The 24,259-nt window shown below is 43.3% G+C and overlaps 2 protein-coding genes across 2 annotated transcripts in view; one reads left to right on the forward strand and one right to left on the reverse strand.

The window, feature by feature from the left end:
* Positions 1 to 24,259, reverse strand: part of LOC122552552 (immunoglobulin superfamily member 2-like) — a 1,022,215-nt gene that overhangs the window by 775,942 nt on the left and 222,014 nt on the right. The gene's annotated exons all lie outside the window — the stretch shown is intronic.
* Positions 23,921 to 24,259, forward strand: part of LOC122552554 (polymeric immunoglobulin receptor-like) — a 46,092-nt gene continuing 45,753 nt past the window's right edge. The window contains exon 1 of the mRNA XM_043695251.1: positions 23,921 to 24,023. Coding sequence (XP_043551186.1) covers positions 23,972 to 24,023 — 52 coding nt within the window. The 5' untranslated portion in view covers positions 23,921 to 23,971. The remainder of the gene's footprint in view (positions 24,024 to 24,259) is intronic.

Below are 24,259 nucleotides of genomic sequence, written 5' to 3' on the forward strand. Positions count from 1 at the left end.
AAGCCTTTCTCGTGCCCCCTCCTGGCTCTCCTCAGACCATTTTTGAGGTCCTTCCTTGCCTGCCTGTAATTCTCCAGAGCTGAGCTTGACCCTACCTTCCTCCACCTTATGTAAGCTACCTTCTTCCTTTTGACGAGAAGCTCCACCCCTCTCATCATCCAAGGTTCCTTTATCTTACCCCTTCTTGCCTGTCTCAGAGGGACATATTTATTCATCACTCGCAACAACCGTTCCTGAAACAGTGTCCACATGTCTATAGTGCCTTTACCATGGAACAATTGCTCCCAGTCCATGCTTCCTAACTCATGTCTACTTGTATAATAGTTTCCTCTTCCCCAATTAAATATCCTCCCATTTTGCCTAATCATACAGTCATATAGTCTTATATTCTAGAATGTACAGAAAGAGTTTCAAGTAACAAAGGAGAAAGACTGGAACCAAAAAAGCAATTGACAGAAGTTGACATTTCCCATTTTCGTAAGACAGAACATACCAAAGCCAATTCAATGGGAGACTGATGAGAATCAGAGGAACATCAATAGAATTTTCAGGAAAAGATACATCACAAATGTAAATAATTATTTTAACTATAATGTAGGACAGATAAAATATGAATGCTTTGAATGCACTAATGAGGGAGAGGGAAACCAGAACAGTCCAGAGAATTTGTCTTTAAATATGAACAAGGAGAGTGAGACCACTGGAGGGTCTCAGTTTTGAGGGGAGTATTTCCTTCAGCTTCAAAGCAATGAGGTAAACCAAGAAAGATCTTGAGAGACACTGAGTCAAGTCAATCCCTGACTCTGCCTAATAATCCTATCTTGCACTAACGTGGGCAAATGTGAGGTCTTGCACTTTGGAAAAAAGAATACAAGCATGGATTACTTTCTAAACGGTGAGAAAATTCATAAAGCCAAAGTACAAAGGGATCTGGGAGTGCTAGTCGAGGATTCTCTAAATGTAAACATGCAGGTTGAATCCGTGATTTAAGAAAGCGAATGCAATGTTGTCATTTATCTCAAGAGCTTTGGAATATAAAAGCAGCGATGTGCTACTGAGCCTTTAAAAAGCTCTAGTTAGGCCCCATTTGGAGTATTGTGTCCAGGTTTGGGCCCCACACCTCAAGAGGGACATACTGGCACTGGAGCGTGTCCAGTGGAGATTCACACGGATGATCTTTGGAATGGCAGGTTTAACATACGAGGAACGGCTGAGGATCCTGGGATTGTATTCATTGGAGTTCAGAAGGTTAAGGGGAGATCTAATAGAAACCCACAAGATAATACATGTCTTAGAAAGGGTAGACGCTAAGAAATTGTTTCCGTTAGGAGAGGAGACTAGGACCTGTGGGCACAGCCTTAAAATTAGAGGGGGTAAATTCAGAACAGAAATGCGGAGACATTTCTTCAGCCAGAGAGTGGTGGGCCTGTGGAATTCATTGCCGCGGAGTGCTGTGGAGGCCGGGACGCTAAATGGCTTCAAGGCAGAGATTGATAAATTCTTGATGTCACAAGGAATTAAGGGCTACGGGGAGAATTCTGGTAAGTGGAGTTGAAATGCCCGTTAGCCATGATTAAATGGCGGAGTTGACTCGATGGGCCGAATGGCCTTACTTCCACTCCTATGTCTTATGGTCTTATTGTCTTCCAGCGATATTAATGTTCGAATAGATATTAATTGGGTGTGTTCAGGAACTGTATGCAGAGTTGGATTACAAAGTGACTTGTTAATTGCAGAGGTGAGGTTGCAGTGAGAGGAGTAAAACACACTCTGACAGAAGGATTTTATTCTGTTTTAGTGAATGACCTCACAGGTTCAAGAATATCAGCCTCACCATGGGTCATGGAACAACCAGTGGAGATGAAATAAACTGAAATGTAACATGAGGAACATCCTGGATTTTATCATCATTGTATTGTGACTAAATCTCAGGTTTATAGATTTAGAACAATAGAATTATAGTCTATGAGCATGTTGATTTGGAATTTCAGTTCTCAGTATCAATTTTCAAAAGATTAATTGAATACAATGAAGGTGAACAGAATGAGGCTGATTGGTTCAGAATATCTTCTTCAGCAGAAATTTAACAAATGGATCCTGAATTCAGAGAGTTTTATCAAACAGCCTCCTCAGAAATGGAATCACAAAATCATTAGTGTTATGACTTGAGCAACAAAGTATTAATGAGGAAATAGTGTTTAGCCCAAGTACCAGACGATGGGGAATGGACAGAGGTCCATTCGGTGGTCACTCCACCTAACTTCCAGAATGAAATTTCACAAATCGTTTCAATAAAATCCCAACTGCAGGATTTCTAGAGATTACAAAAATGCAGGGAATTCAAGAAAATCACAAACTGAGTTTCAATTCATTCACTGAGCAAAAGGTTACAGTTCAGGAAGAACTGTACTTACTGGTGACATTGAGCTGGCTTCCTCTCCCATAGATCTTTCTCCCCACACTTTACAGTAATAGACCCCAGTATCTCTGGGCTGCACATTTGTGATGATCAGAATGAAACTGTTATTGGGGAGGTCTCTGGAAGACTGGAATCGCTCAGTGAATCCTGGGCTCCATTGTGTGAGAGACATATTTCCCATGTGTTAAAATTCGCATCTTATGACACCCTGGTTTTTGATGGTACCATTTAACAATGGCGTCTGTCACTGTGGCATTCCTCATGGTGCACTTTAACCAGGCAGTGTGACCCTCAGTGACCCGTTCCATGCTCGGAGACTGGAGAAGATTAGATTAGATTACTTACAGTGTGGAAACAGGCCCTTCGGCCCAACAAGTCCACACCGACCCGCCGAAGCGCAACCCACCCATACTCCTACATTTACCCCTTTAACCTAACACTACGGGCAATTTAGCATGGCCAATTCACCTGACCCGCACATTTTTGGATTGTGGGAGGAAACCGGAGCACCCGGAGGAAACCCACGCAGACACGGGGAGAACGTGCAAACTCCACACAGTCAGTCGCCTGAGTCGGGAATTGAACCCGGGTCTCTGGCGCTGTGAGGCAGCAGTGCTAACCACTGTGCCACTGTGCCGCCCACGACTGGACTGGAAGGACTGGAAGATTTGTACCTTTAGGGAAGAAAATATTGAAAATTTCCGAATCAATTCTCTGGGTTAGAGTGTGTTGCCAGTTGTTCAAAGAAACAGTTCAGGTGGAACACATTCTGTGTTAAATAGGGAAGTAGTTTAAGGTTCAACCAGTGGAGTTGAAGCAGATCAAACAAACCATATTTGAGTAATTAAATATCTTTAATGACTATTACTGTAAATATTTAAAGAGGAACAGAGTGTAGAGTGACTTTTGCTGAATAAAGGGTCGTTCCTTATTACAGCTCCCAGCTTCAGATTCTCCTTACTCCCTCTCTCCACCAGATTCTCTGAACTCCTCATACATCCTGTTCCCTTCTCCTTGATCCCAGCCCCGTCTGGTACCTATTGCTCAGGATCTGCAGCCTCTTCTGGGAAGCTCCCTCTTTCCTCCCATTCTGTTCACTGTTTTCCTCAGAATGATCGCCTTTCCCTGAACCAGACTCTTCACAATCCTCCCAGTGCCACGTATACAATGCCACACTGAGTGTAACTCACTCTCCAGTCAGTATTTTGCTTTGGGGACTGTGTGAATGATGATTCCACCTAGAAAGATGCGTCAATATTACCATGGGAACCCCAGCTACATCAGGGGCTTATGATGTTCATTGGAAAAAAACATGACAATGGATTCAATATTCAGAGGAATAGATAGGTGTTGCTGCACCCACAGGAAGGAATCCATTTATGGTGCTGTCTGTCTGATCCCACTGTCAATCAAGTTATCGAGTGACTGGAGGGGGTGAGAGTTTGAACAGTCAGCAGTCACACTCCACATATATCCCAATGACACAAGCAGAAAGAGGACTGTGCTCAAGCAGTCAGAGTTTAGGAAGTTAGGAAAGGAATCAGCAATTCCTCACAGTACCACGGATAAGTGAGTAGATCAACAGAAGGATGGGGCAGATGGATGGGTGGCTGGAGAGATGGTGCAAGAGGGAGGAGGATGTGAAATTTCCGCAACAATGATCCTGGGGAATCATGAGAAAATGATCAATGGAGAGGACAGAAAGATCGCAGCTAACAAGAGCCAGATTTTGTGAGCTGATGCCTGAGTGGTATTGGTGGGGGCTGGGAATAAATTAACTTGGCAGGGCTCTGGGCACCAGAAGGAAATGTCAGAGAGGAGTCTCAAGGTTCACAGACACAGACAGCTTGAAAGTACAAAGTCATAAGCAATTGGGTGGGTTCGGAGTAATGTCACAATGTCTAAAGTAATGTTTTTGTCCAAAGGATTTGCTTATAACTAATAAAGTTTCAGCTCATTTCTCTGAAACATCGATTCTTCTGTTCCTTGGATGCTGTCTAATCGGCGACGCTTTTCTAGCATCACACTCTTGTAGAGTCATCAAGTCATAGAGATGTACTGCACGGAAACAAACCCTTCGATGCAACTCGTCCATGGTGACCAGACATCCCAACCCAATCTAGTCCCACCTGCCAGCACCTGGACCATATCCCTCCAAAACCTTCCTATTCATATACCCATCCAAATGTCTCTTAAATGTTGCAATTGTACTAGCCTCCTCTGGCAGCTCATTCCATACACGTACCACTCTCTGAGTGAAAAAGTTGCCCCTTAGGTCTCTTTTATAACTTTCCCCTCTCACCCTAAATCTATGCCCTCTAGTTCTGGAATCCCCCAGCCCATGGAAAATACTTTGTCTATTTATCCTATCCATGCTCCTCATGATTTTATAAACCTCTACAAGATCACCCGTTAACCTCTGACACTCCAGGGAAAACAGCCCTAGCCTACTCTGATTAAATTCCTTGCAGCGTGGAATAAGCCCTTCAGCCCAACCCAAACCTCCAAAGATTAACCCATCCAGACCCACTTCCCTCTGACTAATGCACCTAACGTTATGGGCAATTTAGCACGGCCAATTCACCTAACCTGCACATCTTTGGAATGTGGGAGGAAACCGGAACACCTTGAGGAAACCCACACCAACAGGGAGAATGTATAAACTCCACACAGACAGTCACCCAAGGCTGGGTAGCACTGGGACCCTAGTGCTGTGAGGCAGCAGTGCTAACCACTGACACTCCATGCTACCCAACCTCCGCCTCTAGGTCAAATCCACCAATCCTGGTAACACCCTTGTAAATCTTTTCTGAAGACTTTCAAGTTTCACAACATCTTTCCAATAGGAAGGAAACCAGAACTGCACGCAATATTCCAACAGTGGCGTAACCAATGTCCTGTACAGCCATGACACGACCTCTCAACTCCTGTACTCAATACTCTGACAAATAAAGGCGAGCATAGTAAACGCCTTCTTCACTATCCCATCTACCTGTGACTCCACTTTCAAGGAGCTATGAACCTGTATGCCAAGGTCCCTTTGTTCGACAACTCTCTCTCAGACTCTTGACTCTGATCCCCAGCATCTGCAGTCCTGACTTTCTCCTTCAGCTCATTTATGTGAATAATCAAGGGATACCCTTGAAGAGGCTCAAGCCTCTGAATACAGAAAGAGTTAAGTCAACTAGATCAACGTGATGGAAAAGGATATTCCCTGGGAAGTGAGTAATGCAAAGTGATGGTGTTAGAATAAATGGGATTTTATTGTGTCCACGTGCTTTCAAATTTCATTGAATTAGTTCATATGCAAATTGTTTGGTTTATTCTATTTTATCTGAATCTCTGAGATGTAAAAAACATTTGTTTCACTGTTAATACCAAATCTGCAGCCTTGTGTGTTTGTTACAGTGAAAGACCACCTCATCAAATAAAAATAATGATAAATGGATCCATCAAGTCACATCTAACAGTTGAAAATTGGTACTACAAGAAAGAAACTGACCTGGATATTAGTGTAGGAGAAAGCAAGGAGGTAGGATCAGGGATTCAGATCATGCTGCTACAGTGGGATTAGTGAGAATGAAATCATGGGAGAATTCAGAGAACTGAAAGGCTTGTTTCGATGATGATGAAGCATTCAGGATGAGCAAGGCAGGAGTTCAGGCAGATCCCTTACATGTCTCACACAGGCAGTGAGGATGGGGAAATAGTCATCTGGAAAGCCAGAAAGATATTATCACCATAACGGAACAAGACTGCAACCACAGAAAGGAGCATGTTTCAACTGTAATGATAAGAGACATATCAAGAACAGAGAACAACACAGCACAGGAACAGGCCCTTTGGCCCTCCAACCTGCACCAACACATTCACCCTTCCATACTAAAACTGTCTTCACTTTCAGGATCTGTATCCCTCTATTCCCTTCCTATTCATGTATTCACCCGGGTGTTTCTTGAATGCTGCTATTGTATCAATTGCTAGAAGGTAAATGGAAAACTGTTTGCAATCAGAGCAATATTGAATAAATCTTCAGAGAAGGAGGCATTACAAAATGAATCACTGTTATGATAGGGCAGGACAGAGAAAACATGATTCTTTGAATGTATGAATGAGGGACAAGGAGCTCAGGACAGTTCTGAGAAATTGTCTTTGAATATTATCAAGAAGAGTGAGACCATTGGAGGGTCTGAGTATTGTATCTCAAAGGGGCGTATTTCTGCTTCAAAGCAAGGAGATAAACAAACAAATATCTTGAGAGGCGATTGGATATGTCAGTCACTGAATCTGTCTGACAGTTATGTTTGACTTCCAGAGAAGTTAATGAAGGAGAAAATTGTAAATGGAGGCATTCATAGAGAATACGAACCAGCTTAATCACACAGAAGTGAATTATCAAGTGACTTGGTCAATGGAAATGTAGTAGTGGGAGGAGTGTAATACATTCCTTTGGGGAACGATCAGGCAGTTTATAGAAAACTAATCTCACTAAGAGTACTGGAAAAAATCAGTAAAGATGAAATACGCTGAAATGTTAAAAGAGGAACATCCTGTGTTGTGACTAGATCTCAGGTTTACAGAGTTAGATCCATGGAAAAAGCAATCTATGAAACAAAGAGTTGATTTGGATTTTCAGTTATCAGATTCGATTTTCAAAACTGTAACTGAAAAGATGAAATTAAAGAGAATTCAGCTGATAGTTTTCAGAACATATTTCTTAGCAGAAATACAACAAATGGACCTGAACAGAGAGAGAGTTTTATCCAGCAGCCTAATCAGAAATGGAATCAGAAACAATCCTTGAGTGTTCTTACTTGAAAGACAAAGTATTAATGAGGAAATAGATTCTGCCCCAAATACCAGGCGCTGAGGAATGGACCGTGGTGCATCAGGTAGTCACTCCATCTGAGAACCCAAATGAAACCTCACGCATTGGCTCATGAAATTCCAATGGCAGGTCATTCATGGATGAGGATAACACAGTCTAATATAGTAAAACATTTATATTGGTCAGGATTATATCAAGATGTTATATTTTAACAGACTTGTTGATTCATATCAGGACTGGGTGAATCCCCAACCCTCAATTAAGGCTTCACCTTTAATCCTGATCACAACTTTTGAAGAACCGTTTACCAGGGTCTTAATAGATTGTGTAGGAGCCCGACCTAAACCCAGGAATGTCAACCAATGGGTCGATGCAGTGGTTCAAGAAGGCAGCTCAGCACCACCTTTTCAAGGACAATTAAGGATGAGCAATAAATGTTGGCCCAGCCAGTGACAACTACATCTCACAAAACAATTAACTTAATTGTTACATCTGAGCTCAGCTTCTTCCCAACAGTGAGTCTATCCCCACGATCAGTCTCCATCACCTCCTTATTCTTCTTGATCACAAATCAATCCGCAATTCATTCATTGAGCAGGAGGCTATTGCAGGAGGACAAAGTTAAAAATCACACAACACCAGGTTATAGTCCAACAGGTTTAATTGGAAGCACACTAGCTTCCAATTAAACGTGTTGGACTACAACCTGGTGTTGTGTAATTTTTAACTTTGTACACCCCAGTCCAACATCGGCATCTCCGAATCATTGCAGCAGGAGGTTGTCATGTAAATGCTACTTATTGTTTACAATGATCTGCCTTCCTCTCCCATAGAAGATACCCCAGACTGAGCAGTAATAGTCTGCAGTGTCATTGGGCTGCACATTTGTGATGATCAGAATGAAGTTGTTATTGAAGGGCTATTTGGAAGACTGGAATTGCTCAGTGAATCCTGGGTACCATTCTGTGATGTTTCTCACACCATGTGTTAAAATCTGGATCACCTTAATCCGTCTTTCCAACCAATATCAGTAAACATCGATGTGTGTCACTGCAGCGTTCCTCATAATGCACTGTAGTCGGGCAATGTGACCCATGGTGACCCATTCCAGGATCGGAGACTGGAGAATGACTGGGACATTTGCACCCTAAAAATAAAACTAATGCCAATAAATGAACCAGAGTCTGATTGTTTGGTCTTTCCCACAACTACAGGGTGGCTGAGAGAAATGGGATAAACAGGGGCAGATTGGAGACAAATGTGAGGGTCACAAGGTGTGCCCCTCCAGCTCCGGGTAGAGGGCATTGAGCCAGTGATGGTCCCACGATCAGGCCGAGGGAACTTCAGCTCAGTTAGTGAGTCAGTGTGGGTCCCACTGGAAGGTTGTTTCCCCTTGTCCAGCAATATTCCATCCCACTTCATGGGAGATGGAGGAGGAGATGCAGGGGTTTTGAAGGAACACCATTATGGGTGAAAAATGAGAGACTCGAGCAACAGCAATCTCTGATTCTGGATGTAAGATCAACTTGGTGATGAGACCAAGATAAGGAGGAAAGTGAGGTGTTAAGAGGAGATGGAGGGCTTGCACAGAGAGAGAGAGAGAGAGAGAGAGAGAGAGAGTGAAATGATTGGGCAAAATGTGGCAAATTGAATATTTCGCCAGAATGGCGAGGAGAGAAGGAATGGTGAAGTGAGGGCTGCCGAGAGGGTGAGTTTTCCTGAATTCAAAGGGACTTAACTCGGGAGTCGGGCCTCCATTTGCTGAGAGGTGGGAGGGAGGAGCAAAGGACTTCTGGGAAGTCATATATTTGTGTGGTTGCGTTACCCAAATCACTACTCGGGTAATGTCTCCCACCAATCCTCCTCCTCTAACCAAAAAAAAAGTTCTGTGCGCCGGTTTGGAAGGTAACGAGTTTATTTTATATTCCTTATTTTTCAACAGTCTCTTTGGGAATTTAAAATTGTGGGAATGGAGGTGAGGGCATTTGAATGTTCCTCCTGCAGAATGTGGGAGGTAAAGGTCACCACTAGTGTCCCTGCTGACTACATCTGAGGGAAGTACACCCAACTCCAGCTCCTCGAAAACCGTGTTAGGGAACTGGAGCTGGAGCTGGATGAACTTCGGATCATTCAGGAGGTAGAGAGGGTTATTGAGAGGAGTTACAGGGAGGTAGTCACTCCTCAGGTACAAGAAAAAGGCAGATGGGTTACAGTCAGGGGACAGAAAGGGAACCGGCAGGCAGCGCAGGAATCCCCTGTGGCCATTCACCTCAACAGTAAGTATACCACTTTGGATACTGTTGGGGGTGAACGACTTACCAAGGGAAAGCAGTGGGGCACAGGGCTCTGACACAGAATCTGTCCCTGCTGCTCAGAAGGGAAGAGGGAAGAGGAGCAGAGCAGTAGTCATTGGGGACTCCATAGTTAGGGTGACAGATAGGAGGTTCTATGGGGACGAGAGAGACTCACGGTTGGTTTGTTGCCTTCCAGTTACCAGTGTTCGTGATGTCTCTGATCATGTTTTTGGGATCCTTAAGGTGGAAGGGGAGCAGCCCCAAGTCATGGTCCACATAGGCATCAACGACATAGATAGGAAGAAAGATGGGGATTTAAGGCAGAAATTCAGGGAGCTAGGATGGAAGCTTAGAGCTAGGACAAACAGAGTTGTTATCTCTGGTTTGTTGCCTGTGCCACGTGCTAGTGAGGCAAGGAATAGGGTGAGAGAGGAGTTGAACACGTGGCGACAGGGATGGTGCAGGAGGGTGGGTTTTGGATTCTTGGATTATTGGGGCTCTTTCTGGGCTAGGTGAGATCTCTACAAGCAGGATGGTCTTCATCTGAACCAGAGGGGTACCAATATCCTGGGGGGGATGTTCACTAAAGCTAGTGAAGTGGGTTTAAACTAACCCAGCAGGGGGATGGGAAACAAAATTGTAGTTTGCGTATAGAAAAGGTTGAGAGTGGGGTGGTCCAAAATCAAGTTTCAGGGATGCAAGTTGGCACCGGCAAGCAAGAAGTTGGTTTGAAGTGTATCTACTTCAACGCCAGGAGCATCCGGAATAAGGTGGGTGAACTTGCAGCATGGGTTGGTACCTGGGACTTCAATGTTGTGGCCATTTCAGAGACATGGATAGAGCAGGGACAGGAATGGTTGTTGCAGGTTCCAGGATTTAGATGTTTCAGTAAGAACAGAGAAGATGGTAAAAGAGGGGGGAGGTGTGGCATTGTTGGCCAAGGACAGTATTAGCATTGCAGAAAGGATGTTTGGGGACTCATCAGCTGAGGTAGTATGGGCTGAGGTTAGAAACAGGAAAGGAGAGGTCACTCTGTTGGTTGTTTTCTATAGGCCTCCGAATAGTTCCAGAGATGTAGAGGAAAGAATAGCAAAGATGATTCTTGATAGGAGTGAGACAGACAGGGTAGTTGACAGGGGACTTCAACTTTCCAAATATTGACTGGGAACACTATAGTATGAGTACTATAGATGGGTCAGTTTTTGTCCAGTGTGTGCAGGAGGGCTTCCTGACACAGTATGTAGACAGGCCAACAAGGGGCGAAGCCACATTAGATTTGGTACTGGGTAATGAGCCCGGCCAGATGTTAAACTTGGAAGTAGGTGAGCACTTTGGTGATAGTGATCATAATTCTGTCATGTTTACTTTAGTGATAGAAAGGGATAGGTGTATACCACTGGTCCAGAGTTACATCTGGGGGAAAGGCAATTACGATGCGATTAGGCAAGATTTAGGAAGCATAGGATGGCTGCAGGGATGGGTACATTAGAAATGTGGAGCTTATTCAAGGAAAGCTCCTGTGTGTCCTAGATAAGTATGTACCTGTCAGGCAGGGAGGAATCTGTAGAGCGCAGGAGCCGTGGTTTATGAAGGAAGTGGAATCTCTGGTCAAGAGGAAGAAGGCGGCTTATGTTAGGATGAGATGTGAAGGCTCAGTTAGGGCGCTTGAGGGTTACAAGGTAGCCAGGAATGACTGAAAGAGAGAGCTCAGAAGAGCCAGGAGGAGACATGAGAAGTTGTTGGTGGATAGGATCAGGGTAAACCCTAAGGCTTTCTATAGGTATTTAAGGAATAAAAGAATGATGAGAGTAAGATTAGGGCCAATCAAGGATGGTAGTGGGAAGTTGTGTGTGGAGTCAGAGGAGATAGGGGAAGCACTAAATGAATATTTTTCAACAGTACTCACTCTAGAAAACAACAATGTTGTCGAGTCAAATACTGAGATACAGGCTACTAGATGAGGTGGGATTGAAGTTCACAAGGAAGAAGTATGAATATAAATAAGTCCCCTGGGCTGGATGGGATTTATCCTAGGATCCTCTGGGAAGCCATGGAGGAGATTGCCGAGCCTTTGGCATTGATCTTTAAATCTTCATTGTCTACAGGAATAGTGCCCGAAGACTGGAGGATAGCAAATGTGGTTCCCCTGTTCAAGAAGTGGAGTAGAGACAATCCTGGTAATTACAGACCAGTGAACCTTACTTCAGTTGTTCGTAAAGTGTTGGAAAAGGTTATAAGAGATGGGATTTATAATCATCTAGAAAAGAATAATTTGATCAGGGATAGTCAGCACGGTTTTGTGAAACGTAGGTTGTGCCTCACAAACCTTATTGAGTTCTTTGAGAAGGTGACCAAACAGGTAGATGAGAGTAAACTGGTTGCTGTGGTGTACATGGATTTCAGCAAAGCATTTGATAAGGTTCCTCACAGTAGGCTATTGTACAAAATGCAGAGGAATGGGATTGTGGGAGATATAGCAGTTTGGATCAGTAATTGATTTGCTGAAAGAAGTCAGAGGGTGGTGGTTGATGGGAAATGTTCATCCTGGAGTCCAGTTACTGGTGGTAAACTGCAAGGTTCTGGTTTTGGTCCACTGTTGTTTGTCATTTATATAAATCACCTAGATGAGGGCATAGAAGGATGGGTTAGTAAATTTGCAGACGACACTAAGGTCGGTGGAGTTGTGGATAGTGACGAAGGATGTTGTAGGTTACAGAGAGACATAGATAAGCTGCAGAGCTGGGCTGAGAGGTGGCAAATGGAGTTTAATGCGGACAAGTGTGAGATGATTCACTTTGGTTGGAGTAACTGTAATGCAAAGTACTGGGCCAACGATAAGATTCTTGGTAGTGTAGATGAGCTGAAAGAGCTCAGTGTCCAGGTACACAGATCCTTGAAAGTTGTCACCCAGGTGGACTGGGTTGTTAAGAAGGCATACAGTGTTTTATCTTTTATTAATAGAGGGATCGAGTTCCGGAACCATGAGGTTATGCCACAGCTGTACAAAACTATGGTGCAGCTGCACTTGGAGTATTGTGTACAGTTCTGGTCACCGCATTATAAGAAGGATGTGGAAGCTTTGGATGGTGTGCAGAGGGGATTTACTAGAATGTTGCCTGGTATGGAGAGAAGGTCTTACGAGGAAAAGCTGAGGAACTTGAGGCTGTTTTAGTTGGAGAGAAGAAGGTTGAGAGATGACTTAATAGAGACATACAAGATAAGCAGAGGGTTAGATAGGGTGGACAGGGAGAGCCTTTTTCCAAGTATGGTGATGGCGAGCAAAATGGGGCATAGCTTTCAATTGAGGGTGATAGATATCGGATAGATGTCAGAGGTAGTTTTTTTACTCAGAGATTAGTAAGAGTATGAAATGCTTTGTCTGCTACGGTAGTAGAGTCACCAACCTTAAGTACATTTAAGTCATCATTGGACAAGCATATGGATGTACATGGAATAGGGTAGGTTAGATGATCTTCAGATTGGTATGACAGCTCAGCGCAACATTGTGGGCCGAAGGGCCTGTACTGCGCTGTAATGTTCTATGTTCTATATAATATTGTAAAATGCAATATTGTTCATTGCTTTGTGAAGTGTCGAAAATTTTGAGTAGTTTGATCAGAAGAATTAGAACAGGAATAGGCCATTCAGTCCCAAGAGCCTCTTCCACCATTCAGTGGACTCATCGAGTCACAACGTCATACAGTACAGAATCAGACCCTTCAGTCCAAACAGCCTGTGGTGAACATAATCCCAAATTAAACTAGTCACAACTGCTTGCTCCTGCTAATATTCCTCCAAACCTTTCCTATTCAGATACTTATCCAAATCTCTTTTAAACACTGCAATTGTTCCCACATCCACCACTTCCTCAGGTAATTCAATCCATCCTTGAACTAACTGCTGTGTAAAAAACATTGCCTTTCATATTTTTAAATCTGTCTACTCACCTTAAAGGTGGGCTCCTTCGTCTAGAGATCCCTCATCCTTGGGAAAAGACAACTCCCGTTAACCCTATTTCTATTTCTCTTTATTTAATAAACTTCTATCAGTTTGCCTCTCAACTTCTTATGCTCCAGTGAGAAAAGTCCCAGCTTATTCAGATTTTCTATATCTCTCTTTACTTAATAAACTTCTATCACATAGCCTCTCAACCTCTCTTGTTCCAGTGAGAAAAGTCGCAGCTTATTCAGATTTTCTTTATAACACAACTCTTCCATAGGCATCAACATCCTGGTAAATCACTTCAGAACCACCTCCTGTTTAACAATATCCTTCCTATAACTGGGTGACCAGAACTGGACACTGTATTCCAGAAGAGGCCTCACCAATATCCTATACAACCTCAACATCACTGTTGTCCCAACTCCTTTAATCAAAGGACTAAGCAATAAAGGCAATTGTGAAATGTCTTCTTTTTCCACCCTGCCATCACCATGTGACGCAAACTTCAAAGAATTATGCACCAGTACCCCGAGCTCCTCAGCTGAACAAACATTCCTCACATCCACTTTCCTCCTCTTTCTTGGAAGCTGTTCATAAAGCTGTCAAAAAGATACACAAGGACTCTGCTCCCACAGCTCTCTGGAGCAAGCAGCTCAAAGGCTCACAATTCTGTTAGAGAAGACATTCTTCCTCATCTCAGTCTTAAACTGGTGTCCCTTAGTTCTGAGACTATGGCCTCTGGTCTGAGACTCTCCCATGAGAGGAAACATCATCTCAGCATTTACTCTGTCAAGCCCCTTAACAATCCTGTACGCTTCAAAGGGATCACCACTCATTCTTCTAAACTCACGTGAGTGGAGTCCCAACCTGTTCAGCCTTTGCTAGAAGACAAACCCTCCATACCTGGGATCATCCTTGTGAACCTTCTCTGAACTGCCTCCAATGAAATAAATCTTTCTTTAAATAAGGTAAACCAAAACTGCTGATCATACACCAAGTATCGTCTCACCAGCACCTTGTACAGTTGCAGTAAGACTTGCAAACACTTATACTCTAAATAAGGGCCAACATTCCTTGAACCTTCCTGATTACCTGTGAACCCTGTGTGCTAACTTTCTGAGTTTTGTGCACAGGTTTGCACAAGTTCCTTTGTGTTGCAGTTTTCTGCAATTTCTCTCTATTTAAATAATATTTTGTTCTTTTCTTCTCCCTCCCAAAATGAAAAACTTCAAATTTTTGCTCATTATAGTCCATTTGCCAGCTTTTTGCACACTATCTTAAATGTTCAATATCTCTGTAAATTGTTTGCGTCTCTCTCACAAACTGCCTTTTCACATATTTTTCTGTCAACTGCAAATATTTTCTCACAGTTACTAATATAAATTTCCTTTCTCCCAGTCATTAATATAAATTGTAAGCAGTTGTAGTCCCAGCACTAATCCCTCTGGAACCCCACTGGTCACAATTCACAACCTGAAAATAAACCCCTTATCCCTTTTCATTGTTTCTTGTCCATGAGCCATTTCTCTGGCCACAATAACGTGCTCCCTCCAATATTGTGGGCGCTTGTCAAATGAATTAATCTTTTGTGAGATACCTCAACAAATTCCTCCTGGAAGTCCAAACAACACATATTTACTGATGCCCCTCTCTCCACTCTGGCTGAGACTTTCTCAAAATACTTAAATAAATTAGTCAGCCATGATTTCCTTTTCATGAAGCCACACTGACTCTGCGTGATTAGATTATGATTTTCCAAATGTTCTGCTAATTCTTCCTTGACATATTAACATGATTTTTTTCTCCCTCCGAGAGGAGGGGCTTGTCCTGATTGGAGGTTGGAATGAAAAGAAGGTTTGAAGCATCTCAGTTTCTTTAGGCCTTGACAGGGTGAATATGGAGAGGAGGTTGTTTCCCTTTGTGGAAGAGTCTGGGACCAGAGGGCAAAAGCTCATAGGAATGGGTCTGTGATTTAAGATGGAGATGAGGAGGAATTTCATCTCTCAGAGGAAGTGAATCTGAGGAATTCTTTACCATAGAGGGCTGTTGAGACTCAGTCTTGAAGGAACTATGAGTTTGATACTGAAAGATTTTTAATCAGGAATGGAGTCCAGGGTTTTGGGGAAAAGGCAGGAAAGTAGAGATGGGGACTATCAGGGCAGCCATGATCTCACTGAATGGGAGAACCAACCCGATGAGCTGAATGGCCTAATTCTGCTGCTATATCCTCTGGTCTTAAGGTCCAGCTGTGGCATTTAACAGGCTATTGGATGGTTGTTTAAACATATACACTGTGTAGGGTGAAGGGGAAAAGGCAAACATTGACACTAAGTTCAAGTGCTCAGAATATTCCTGGGGTTTTGGGGACAGTGAGATTCAACTCTGTGCAGTAAATGTTGCTTCCCCTTTTCTCTTTCCACTCAGCTTGTGGGCGGCACGGTGGCACAATGATTAGCACTGCTGCCTCACAGCGCCAGAGACCCAGTTTTGTCCCGCAGTCCAAAAATGTGCAGGTTAGGTGAATTGCCCATGTTAAATTGCCCGTAGTGTTAGGGGCAGGGATAAATGTAGGGGAATAGGTCTGGGTAAATTGTGCTTCGGTAGGTCGGTGTGGACTTGTTGGGTCGAAGGGCCTGTTTCCACAATGTAAGTAATTTAATCTAAAGCTTGCTGCTGTTGTTCAGAAATGATAACCTTATCTCAGGCAAATTGTCAAAACCACATTTCCTGCAGTTGTCCTCTGTCTTAATTACATAGATGGTGAAATCCCCAGTTTGTTCACATATTGTCTGTCCATTGAAGGCAATCACAGAAGACAGATGAGACATGGCTGCTAACGGAAGAAAAAGGTTAAAAACATCAGAGAAACGCTGTGCAATCGCATCAATATGGACCAGGAATTCAATGAGTTGCTTGACTTCTCATCATTTCAATTCAGATTTGGTGTTTTTACTGTGAACCTTAAGTTACATTGAGAAGACTTTTGAGAAGGAGCCAAAGAAGAGATTAACATGAAAAATTAAAGCCATTGAGATTGGGATATTGCAATGAAAGGGATTAAGAACCGATTGGCAAACAGGTAACAAAGAATCAAAATAAACGGGTCATTTTCTGAGTGACTGATCGCAATTAGTGGGGTACCACAGGGATTAGTGCTTGCACTCTAGCTATTCACAAAAGTGAACTGAATTGAACGTCCCCAAGTTTGCAGGTGACAGAAAGCTGAGTGGGAGGGTGAGTATGAGGAAAACGTAGAGATGCTACAGTGTGATTTGGACAGGCTGTTTGAGTGGGCAACTGCATGACGGATAAAGAATAATGGGAACATCCTTGGGGATACCATTGACCAGAAACTCAACTGGACTCACTACATAAATACAGTGGCTACAAGAGCAGGTCAGAGACTGGGGATACTGCGACGAGTAGCTCACCTCCTGACACTCCAAAGCCTATCCACCATCTACAGGGCACAAGTCAGGAGTGTGATGGAACACTCCCCACTTGCCTGGATGGATGCAGCTCCAACAATACTCAAGAAGTTTCGCACCATCCAGGACAAAGCAACCAGCTTGACTGGCATTATATCTACAAATATTCAATTCCTCCACCACCCACCACTCAGATTAGATTAGATTACATTACAGTGTGGAAACAGGCCCTTCGGCCCAACATGTCCACACTGACCCGCCAAAGCGCAACCCACCCATACCCCTACATTTACCCCTTACCTAACACTACGGGCAATTTAGCATGGCCAATTCACCTGACCTGCACATCTTTGGACTGTGGGAGGAAACTGGAGCACCTGGAGGAAACCCACGCAGACACGGGGAGAACGTGCAAACTCCACACAGTCAGTCACCTGAGGCGGGACTTGAACCCGGGTCTCTGGCGCTGTGAGGCAGCAGTGCTAACCACTGTGCCACCGTGCCGCCCACTCAGTAGCAGCAATGTGTACTATCTACAAGATGCACAGCAAAAAATCACCAAAGATCCTTGAACAGCATCTTCCAAACCCACAACTACTTCCACCCAGAAGGAAAAGGGCAGCAGGTACTTGGGAAGACCACCACCTGCAAGTTCCCCTCCAAGCCACTCACCACCTTGACTTGGAAATATATTGCCATTCCTTCACAGTTGTTGGGTCAAAACCCTGGAATTCCCTCCCTACCAGGATTGTGGATCAACCCACAGCAAGTGTACTGCAGCGATTCAAGAAGGCAGCTTATCACCACCTTCTCAAGTGAAAATAGGGATTGGCTATCAACACTGGCCCAGCCAGCGATGCCCACATCCTACAAATGAATTAAAAAAAAGAAGGAAGGTGAGCAAAAGCAAAGAGGAGGACTAAAAGGGTGTCTCACATGAAGACAGACTGTTCCAAGTGGCCTACTGCATGGCTCAGTGCAAGGCTCACAGTGTTCAACAGCTGGAGAAATGGTTTGAATGTGGGGCCCAGTTGGAATGGTTCCAAATTTTCTGAAGGCATAACTGTAGGTAAGATTGGATGCTGTGAGAAAGATGCAAGGATGCATCAGGTGGCCAGGCTCAGTGAATGGGAAAGATAAGACAGGTGAAATATAATATGAATAAATGTGAAGATAGCTTCTTTACAAAAGGGAACAGAAAGGCAGAAGATTTTTAAATAGTAAGAGTTTGGAAATTGTTGGTGTCCAAAGGGACCTGGGTTTCTGTGTTCATGACTCAGTAAAAGTCAGCATGAGGCTGCACCAGTCACTAAGGAAGGCAAATGTTGGTCTTCACCACAAGGTAGTTGAGTCCAGGGGTGAGGATGTCTTGTTGCAGTTGGGCAAAGTATTGGGGAGACCACACCTGGATTGTGGACAGTTTGTCCCTGAGTGTAAGGAAGCACAGACTTACCATCGAGGGAGTTGTATGGAGGGTCAGCAGAGTAATCCCTGGGATTACAATGTAATTAAGCAAAATTTAGGATGCAGAGAATGGGGAAGGTAACTGCAGGGGATGGGCACAATTGAAATGTGGAGCTGATTCAAGGTACACCCACTGCAAGTCTTTGGTAAGTATATACCTGTCAGGCAGGCAGGAAGTAGTTGAGCGAGGAAACTGTAGTTTACTAAAGAAGTTTAATTTCTTGTCAACAGGAAGAAGGTGGCTTACATAAAGATGAGATGTAAAGCCTCAGTTAGGGCACTTGAGTGTTACAGGTTAGCCAGGAAGGACTGAAACAGAGAGCTAAGAAGAGTCATGAGAGGACATGAGAATTCTTTGGCAGGTAGGATCAAGGAAAACCCTGAAGCTTTCTAAAGCTATGTCAGGAATAAAAGAATGATTAGAGTAAAATTAGCACCTGTCAACGACAGAATTTGTGCCTGGAGTCTGAAGAGACAGGAGAGGTGCTAAATCAATATTTTTCATCAGTAACCACACAGGAAAAAGATTAGGTTATAATCCAACAGGTTCATTTGACAGCATTAGTTTTCGGAGCACTGCTCCTTCATCAGATGGTTAGGCAGCGTTCTGAAAGCTAGTGCCTTCAAATAAACCTGTTGGACTATAACCTGGTGTTGTGTGATTATTAACTTTGTACACCCCAGACCAACAGTTGCATCTCCAAAACAGGAAAAAGACAATGTTGTCGAGGAGAATACTGAGTTACAGGGTATTAGACTACATAGGATTGAGGTTTGCCAGGAGGAGGTGTTAGAAATTCCAGAAAGTGTGAAAATAGATAAATCCCCGGGGCTGGATGGGATTTACCCTAGGATTCGCTGGGAAGCTAGGGACAAGGTTGCAGAGCCTTTGGCTTTTATCTTTACATTGTCATTGTCTACAGGAAAAGTGCCAGAAGTCTGAAGGATAACAAATGTTGTCACCTTGTTCAAGCAGGGGAGTAGAGACAACCCTGGCAATTATAGACCAATGAGCCTTACTTCATTTGTCAGTTAAGTGTTGGAAAGGATTATAAAATATAGGATTTATCATCATCTGGAAAGGAATAATTGGATTAGAGATAGTCAACATGGTTTTGTGAAGGGTAGGTCGTGCCTCACAAACCTTATTGATTTCTTTGAGAAGGTGACTAAACAGGTGGATGAGGGTAAAGTGCTGTATAAGGATTTCAGTAAAGCATTTGATAATGTTCCCAACAGTAGGCTATTGCAAAACATACGGAGGCATGGATTTGAAGGTGATTTGGCAGTTTGGATCAGAAGTTGGCTAGCTGAAAGAAGACAGAGGGTGGTGGTTGGTGGGAAATGTTCAAACTGGAGTTCAATTACTCATGGTGTACCACAAGGATCTGTTTTGTGGCCACTGCCATTTGTCATTTTTATAAATGACGCGGACGAGGATGTAGAAGGATGGGTAGTAAATTTGCAAATGACAAGAAAGTCTGTGGAGTTGTGGACAGTGCAGAAGGATGTTTCAGGTTGCAGAGGGACTTAAATAAGCTGCAGAGCTGGGCTGAGAGGTGGCAAATGGAGTTTTATGCAGAAATGTGAGGTGATTAATTTTGGAAAGACCAATGGAATAAAGAGTACCAGGCTAATGGCAAGATTCTTGGTAGCGTGGATGAGCAGAGAGATCTCGGTGTCCTTCTACATAGATTCTGAAAGTTGCCACACAAGCTGAGAAGGCATACGGTGTGTTAGTTTTATTGGGAGAGCGATTGAGTTTCGGAACCATGAGGTCATGTTGCAGCTGTTCAAAACTCTGATGCAGCCACACTTGGAGTGTTACGTACAGTTCTGGTTGCTGCATTACAGGAATGATGTGGAAGTATTGGAAATGGTGAAGAGGACAGTTATCAGATGTTACCTGACTTGGAGGGAAGGTCATATGAGGAAAGTCTGAGGCACTTGAGGCTGTTTTCATTCGAGAGAAGAAGGTTAAGAGGTGACTTAACAGAAGCCTACAAGATGATTAGATTAGATGGGGTGGACAGTGAAAGGTTTTTTCCTTGGATGGTGATGGCTAGGACAAGGGGACATCGCTTTAAATTGAGGGATGATAGATATAGGACGGATGTCAGAGGTAGGTTCTTTACTCAGAGAGCAGTAAAGGCGTGGAATGTCCTGCTTGCAACAGTAGTAGACTCATTAACTTTAAGGGCATCTAAATGGTCATTGAATAAATAAATGGATGGTAATAGAATAGTACAGGATAGATGGGCTTCAGATCGGTTTCTCAGGTCGGCGCAATATCGAGGGCTGAAGGACCTGTACTGCGCGCAATTATTCTATGTTCGATGTTCAATGTTCAATATTCTGTTTGAGGTGGAGGTGGAAGTGTCATTGAGCAGAACAGGAGCTGCACAGGGTTCTGGAAAATGATGAACAAAGACTCAAGAGCTGAGAGTTTGAAATTTCCTGAATATGTTGCTCACATCTTATTGAGTTACACTGGAGCCCAAGTTAAACTTTAATTTAATGACTTTGAGATATAGAAAAGTGTGGTCCACCTTTTTTTTATTATAATTTCAGCTCCTGTTGAGTGTTCTGATCCCAGCTGATGTTTTTCCTGCTCAAGTCCGATACATAATGAAGTCTGTCATGATTGTTTTTGTTTTGGTGTGTTTTATTTAGCATGTTAGTCATTTACTGAAATTAAAGTCCAGATTGCTTGTTGCTCCAACATTTCATCCAAAAGGGAACATGTTGGACCTTGACTCACCTTTCTTTGAACATCGCCTACTGTCCTGCTGTAGACTCACCCTCAGCAAGCTGCTCCCAGTTTACTTTGGCCAGATTCTGATATATTTCTTGAAAAAAAAACCTACCATAACCCTGTGGTCAAGCAAACATGAGCCCAAACTTGGACATTCTCAATTGACCCACAGTCCAAGAAATCAGGCCTGACAGAAAAGTGGCCAAATTAACTTAAAGAGCATCCAGTAGTTGATGGCTTTGGAGAATAGCGGAAGCCAAAGTCTAACCAGTCACAAAGGCTCAAGAGGAACCAGTTACAACCAGACCAAGAGGTGTGTATTGGAGGAGTATCGATCAGACTCTGGCAACTTGACTGCCTGAGTGTGTAGAGAAAGTGAGGAGTGCCTAAGTGTGTGCACAGCGCAGCAACAGTGAAGGTGTTGACACAATCTCATTGGATGATTTAAACCCAGTGTATGACCCCAATGGTGAAAGGCTACAGAAAAGTTTGGAATGTCAGGGGCAAAGTGTTTTAATAAGGAGCAGTTTGTGATTGAAATTGAGTTGAACCACAAACTGGTTTCTGTATCCCGTTTGTCCGCTTCACCAACAAGAGCATTTGGGCAAAATGTTTTTTGAACAGAAATGAGTCAAAGCACGGACAACACCTCAATCCAGAACCTGTTTTTGCAGACCATCTCTTCTGTTCCCAGAACAAACTGAAAACATTTGGTATTGTAGTTCCTTTCATGAAAATGCTCCCCCACTGTCATCTCAAACATCTGTCCATCTTCGTTTCACCAGATTAGGTCCAACACTGCACCTTCCCATGTTGGACCTTTTACACTTCAATATAAAAAGCTCTCCTGTAAACAGTTTAAGAAATCTGCTCCTCTGAAACTTTTACACTATTGTTATCCTAATCAATGCTGAGGAAGTTGAAATTCCCTGAAATAATTATCCATTTGTTACACACCTCAGTGAATTGTGTAAATATCAGCTGTTCTATTGTTTGCTGACTGTTGGGCATTGACAATACTCTCCCATTGTGTGACTGTTCCTAAACTCTACCCACAAAGCCTCATTTAAAACCCCTTCAAAGATATTGTCCCTCCCTACTGCAGTAACGGACTCCTTGATAAATAACATGCCAGCTTTTCTTTGGCACCTTCCCCTGTCCTGCCCCAAAATGTTGAGTTGTCAGCCCTGTCCCTCCCTGAATCATGTCCCTGTGATTGCAACAACATCCAATTCCAGGTGTCAATCCATGCCCTTAACCCATCTTTCTGATAACCCATTATACACCCAGCATAAATTTACAGGCCATTCAGCCTGTCTTCCTCCCTTGAAACTCAACATGGCTGAACTTGACCTGGCTTTGTTCCTTCACTAAAGTAGGCTGTATCCCTACACACTAACACACTACATCCCCTCCCTCTGGGGAACTATTTTAAATTCCTACCAAGAGCAGGAGCAAACCCACCCACACAATGGTGTTGGTCCCATTCTGGTTCAGGTGCAGACTGTCCCATCAATGGTTTCCTTATGATTCAAGGGTTCTACCAAATTGTTCCACGATGTAATCAGACCGATCAAAAGATTGTCTTCTCAGACACAAGTATTTTTGATGCAGTCAATAAACCCATTTCCTCTGCCCTGCCCTGGCCTGCTAAACCACACAACAGAAGGTTATCAACTGAAATGATATCCTTCTGAGAGAGGTTTTCATTACAAGGGGGTTTGGAATACAACAATAAAGAAACCCTTTCTAACTGAGCACTGTGTGTGCACGAGGTCATTGAATTAAATAAAAGGTGAGATCCAGACACAGGCCATTCAGCCCAATCAGTTGATGTTGGTGTTTGTGCTGTACTTGACCATGTGACCATCCTTCTGCAGATAAGTATCACTCTTCCCCTTTATTTAATTTCCCAATTTCCCCTAAATTGAACCTGTCTTATTCACTTCAATCACTCCCTGGGATAATTAATTCCACTTTCTCAACAGTCTCTCTTGGGAAAGAGGTTTCTTCACAATTCCCAATTGGATTTGTGACAAAGTTTACACCTCCCACATCACCCTAACCCACTGTGTATTGATGTGTTATCAAAAAATGCCTTGGAATGAACAGAAACAGAAATAACAAATGGTCCAAGCCATTTGTTTGAGGGAAGCTGCTGTCCTTGAGACGTGTAATCAATGTCAGGGTCAGGGGGCTGTGGCACGCTGGCAATGTCCTTAACTGTAGAACACAAGGTCAGAGATCAAATCTCACCCTGTGGTACAGCACACCCCCACAGGTTGCTGAGAAGTAATTTCATGTTGAACATAAAGGACAGTATAGCACAGGAACAGGCCCTTTGGCCCATCATGTCTGTGCTGACCATGATGCTATTCTGAACCATTCTCATCTGCCTGCACGTGCTCCATAACCCACTATTCCCTGCCTGTGCATATGTCTTTAGTTTTGCTGCACCATTCAAAGTATCTTGCACCATAAAGGCTGAATCTGTGCATTTCCATAAATGTTTTGACCATTCACAGGGTTGCAGCAAATGTGTGAATTCTCAATGTATAAGTGACTGAGTATGAGGAACTTGCACTGAATAAATATTTAGCACCACTGTTGAAATGAAACTCACTGTAGTTACGATAAAATCCAGCCAGTCATATCCACCCTTAGAACAGAACAGCCATTGATTTATTGTCCATGCTTCCCCTTTACTGACACTTTAACTTCTTTGCCTCCTGAGAAACGAGAGATTAAAGAAGCTGCAGTTGGCTGGGACACTTTGTGTTTCAATTTATTAACTGGACGTACAATGAACTGCGTGGAGACACAGGGTGTCACTCTGTTGAGATGATCTGTGGAACTCTTTTTGCTGTGACCCTGTCTGTCTGTGTTACTTTGGGTAAGTGTTTGCTTTGGAGAAGTTTAACTTTTTGCAAAATAACTTTCTGTGCTGCTGCTGTGGAGTTTGTGAAAATTTGGAAGTTTGAACATTGAGAACTGGAGGGGAGTACCACAAGAAGAATTTATCACTGTCTGGGGATTGTTTGGTACAACTGACACAGAGCTCCACAGGCAGGGAACACAGACCAGAAAATGGAGTGCTCCTCCCATCCTTTGCTGTCATTCATCTACTGT

This window comes from Chiloscyllium plagiosum, chromosome 9, assembly GCF_004010195.1.
Source record: "Chiloscyllium plagiosum isolate BGI_BamShark_2017 chromosome 9, ASM401019v2, whole genome shotgun sequence".
In the NCBI taxonomy this organism is placed as follows: Eukaryota; Metazoa; Chordata; class Chondrichthyes; order Orectolobiformes; family Hemiscylliidae; genus Chiloscyllium; species Chiloscyllium plagiosum.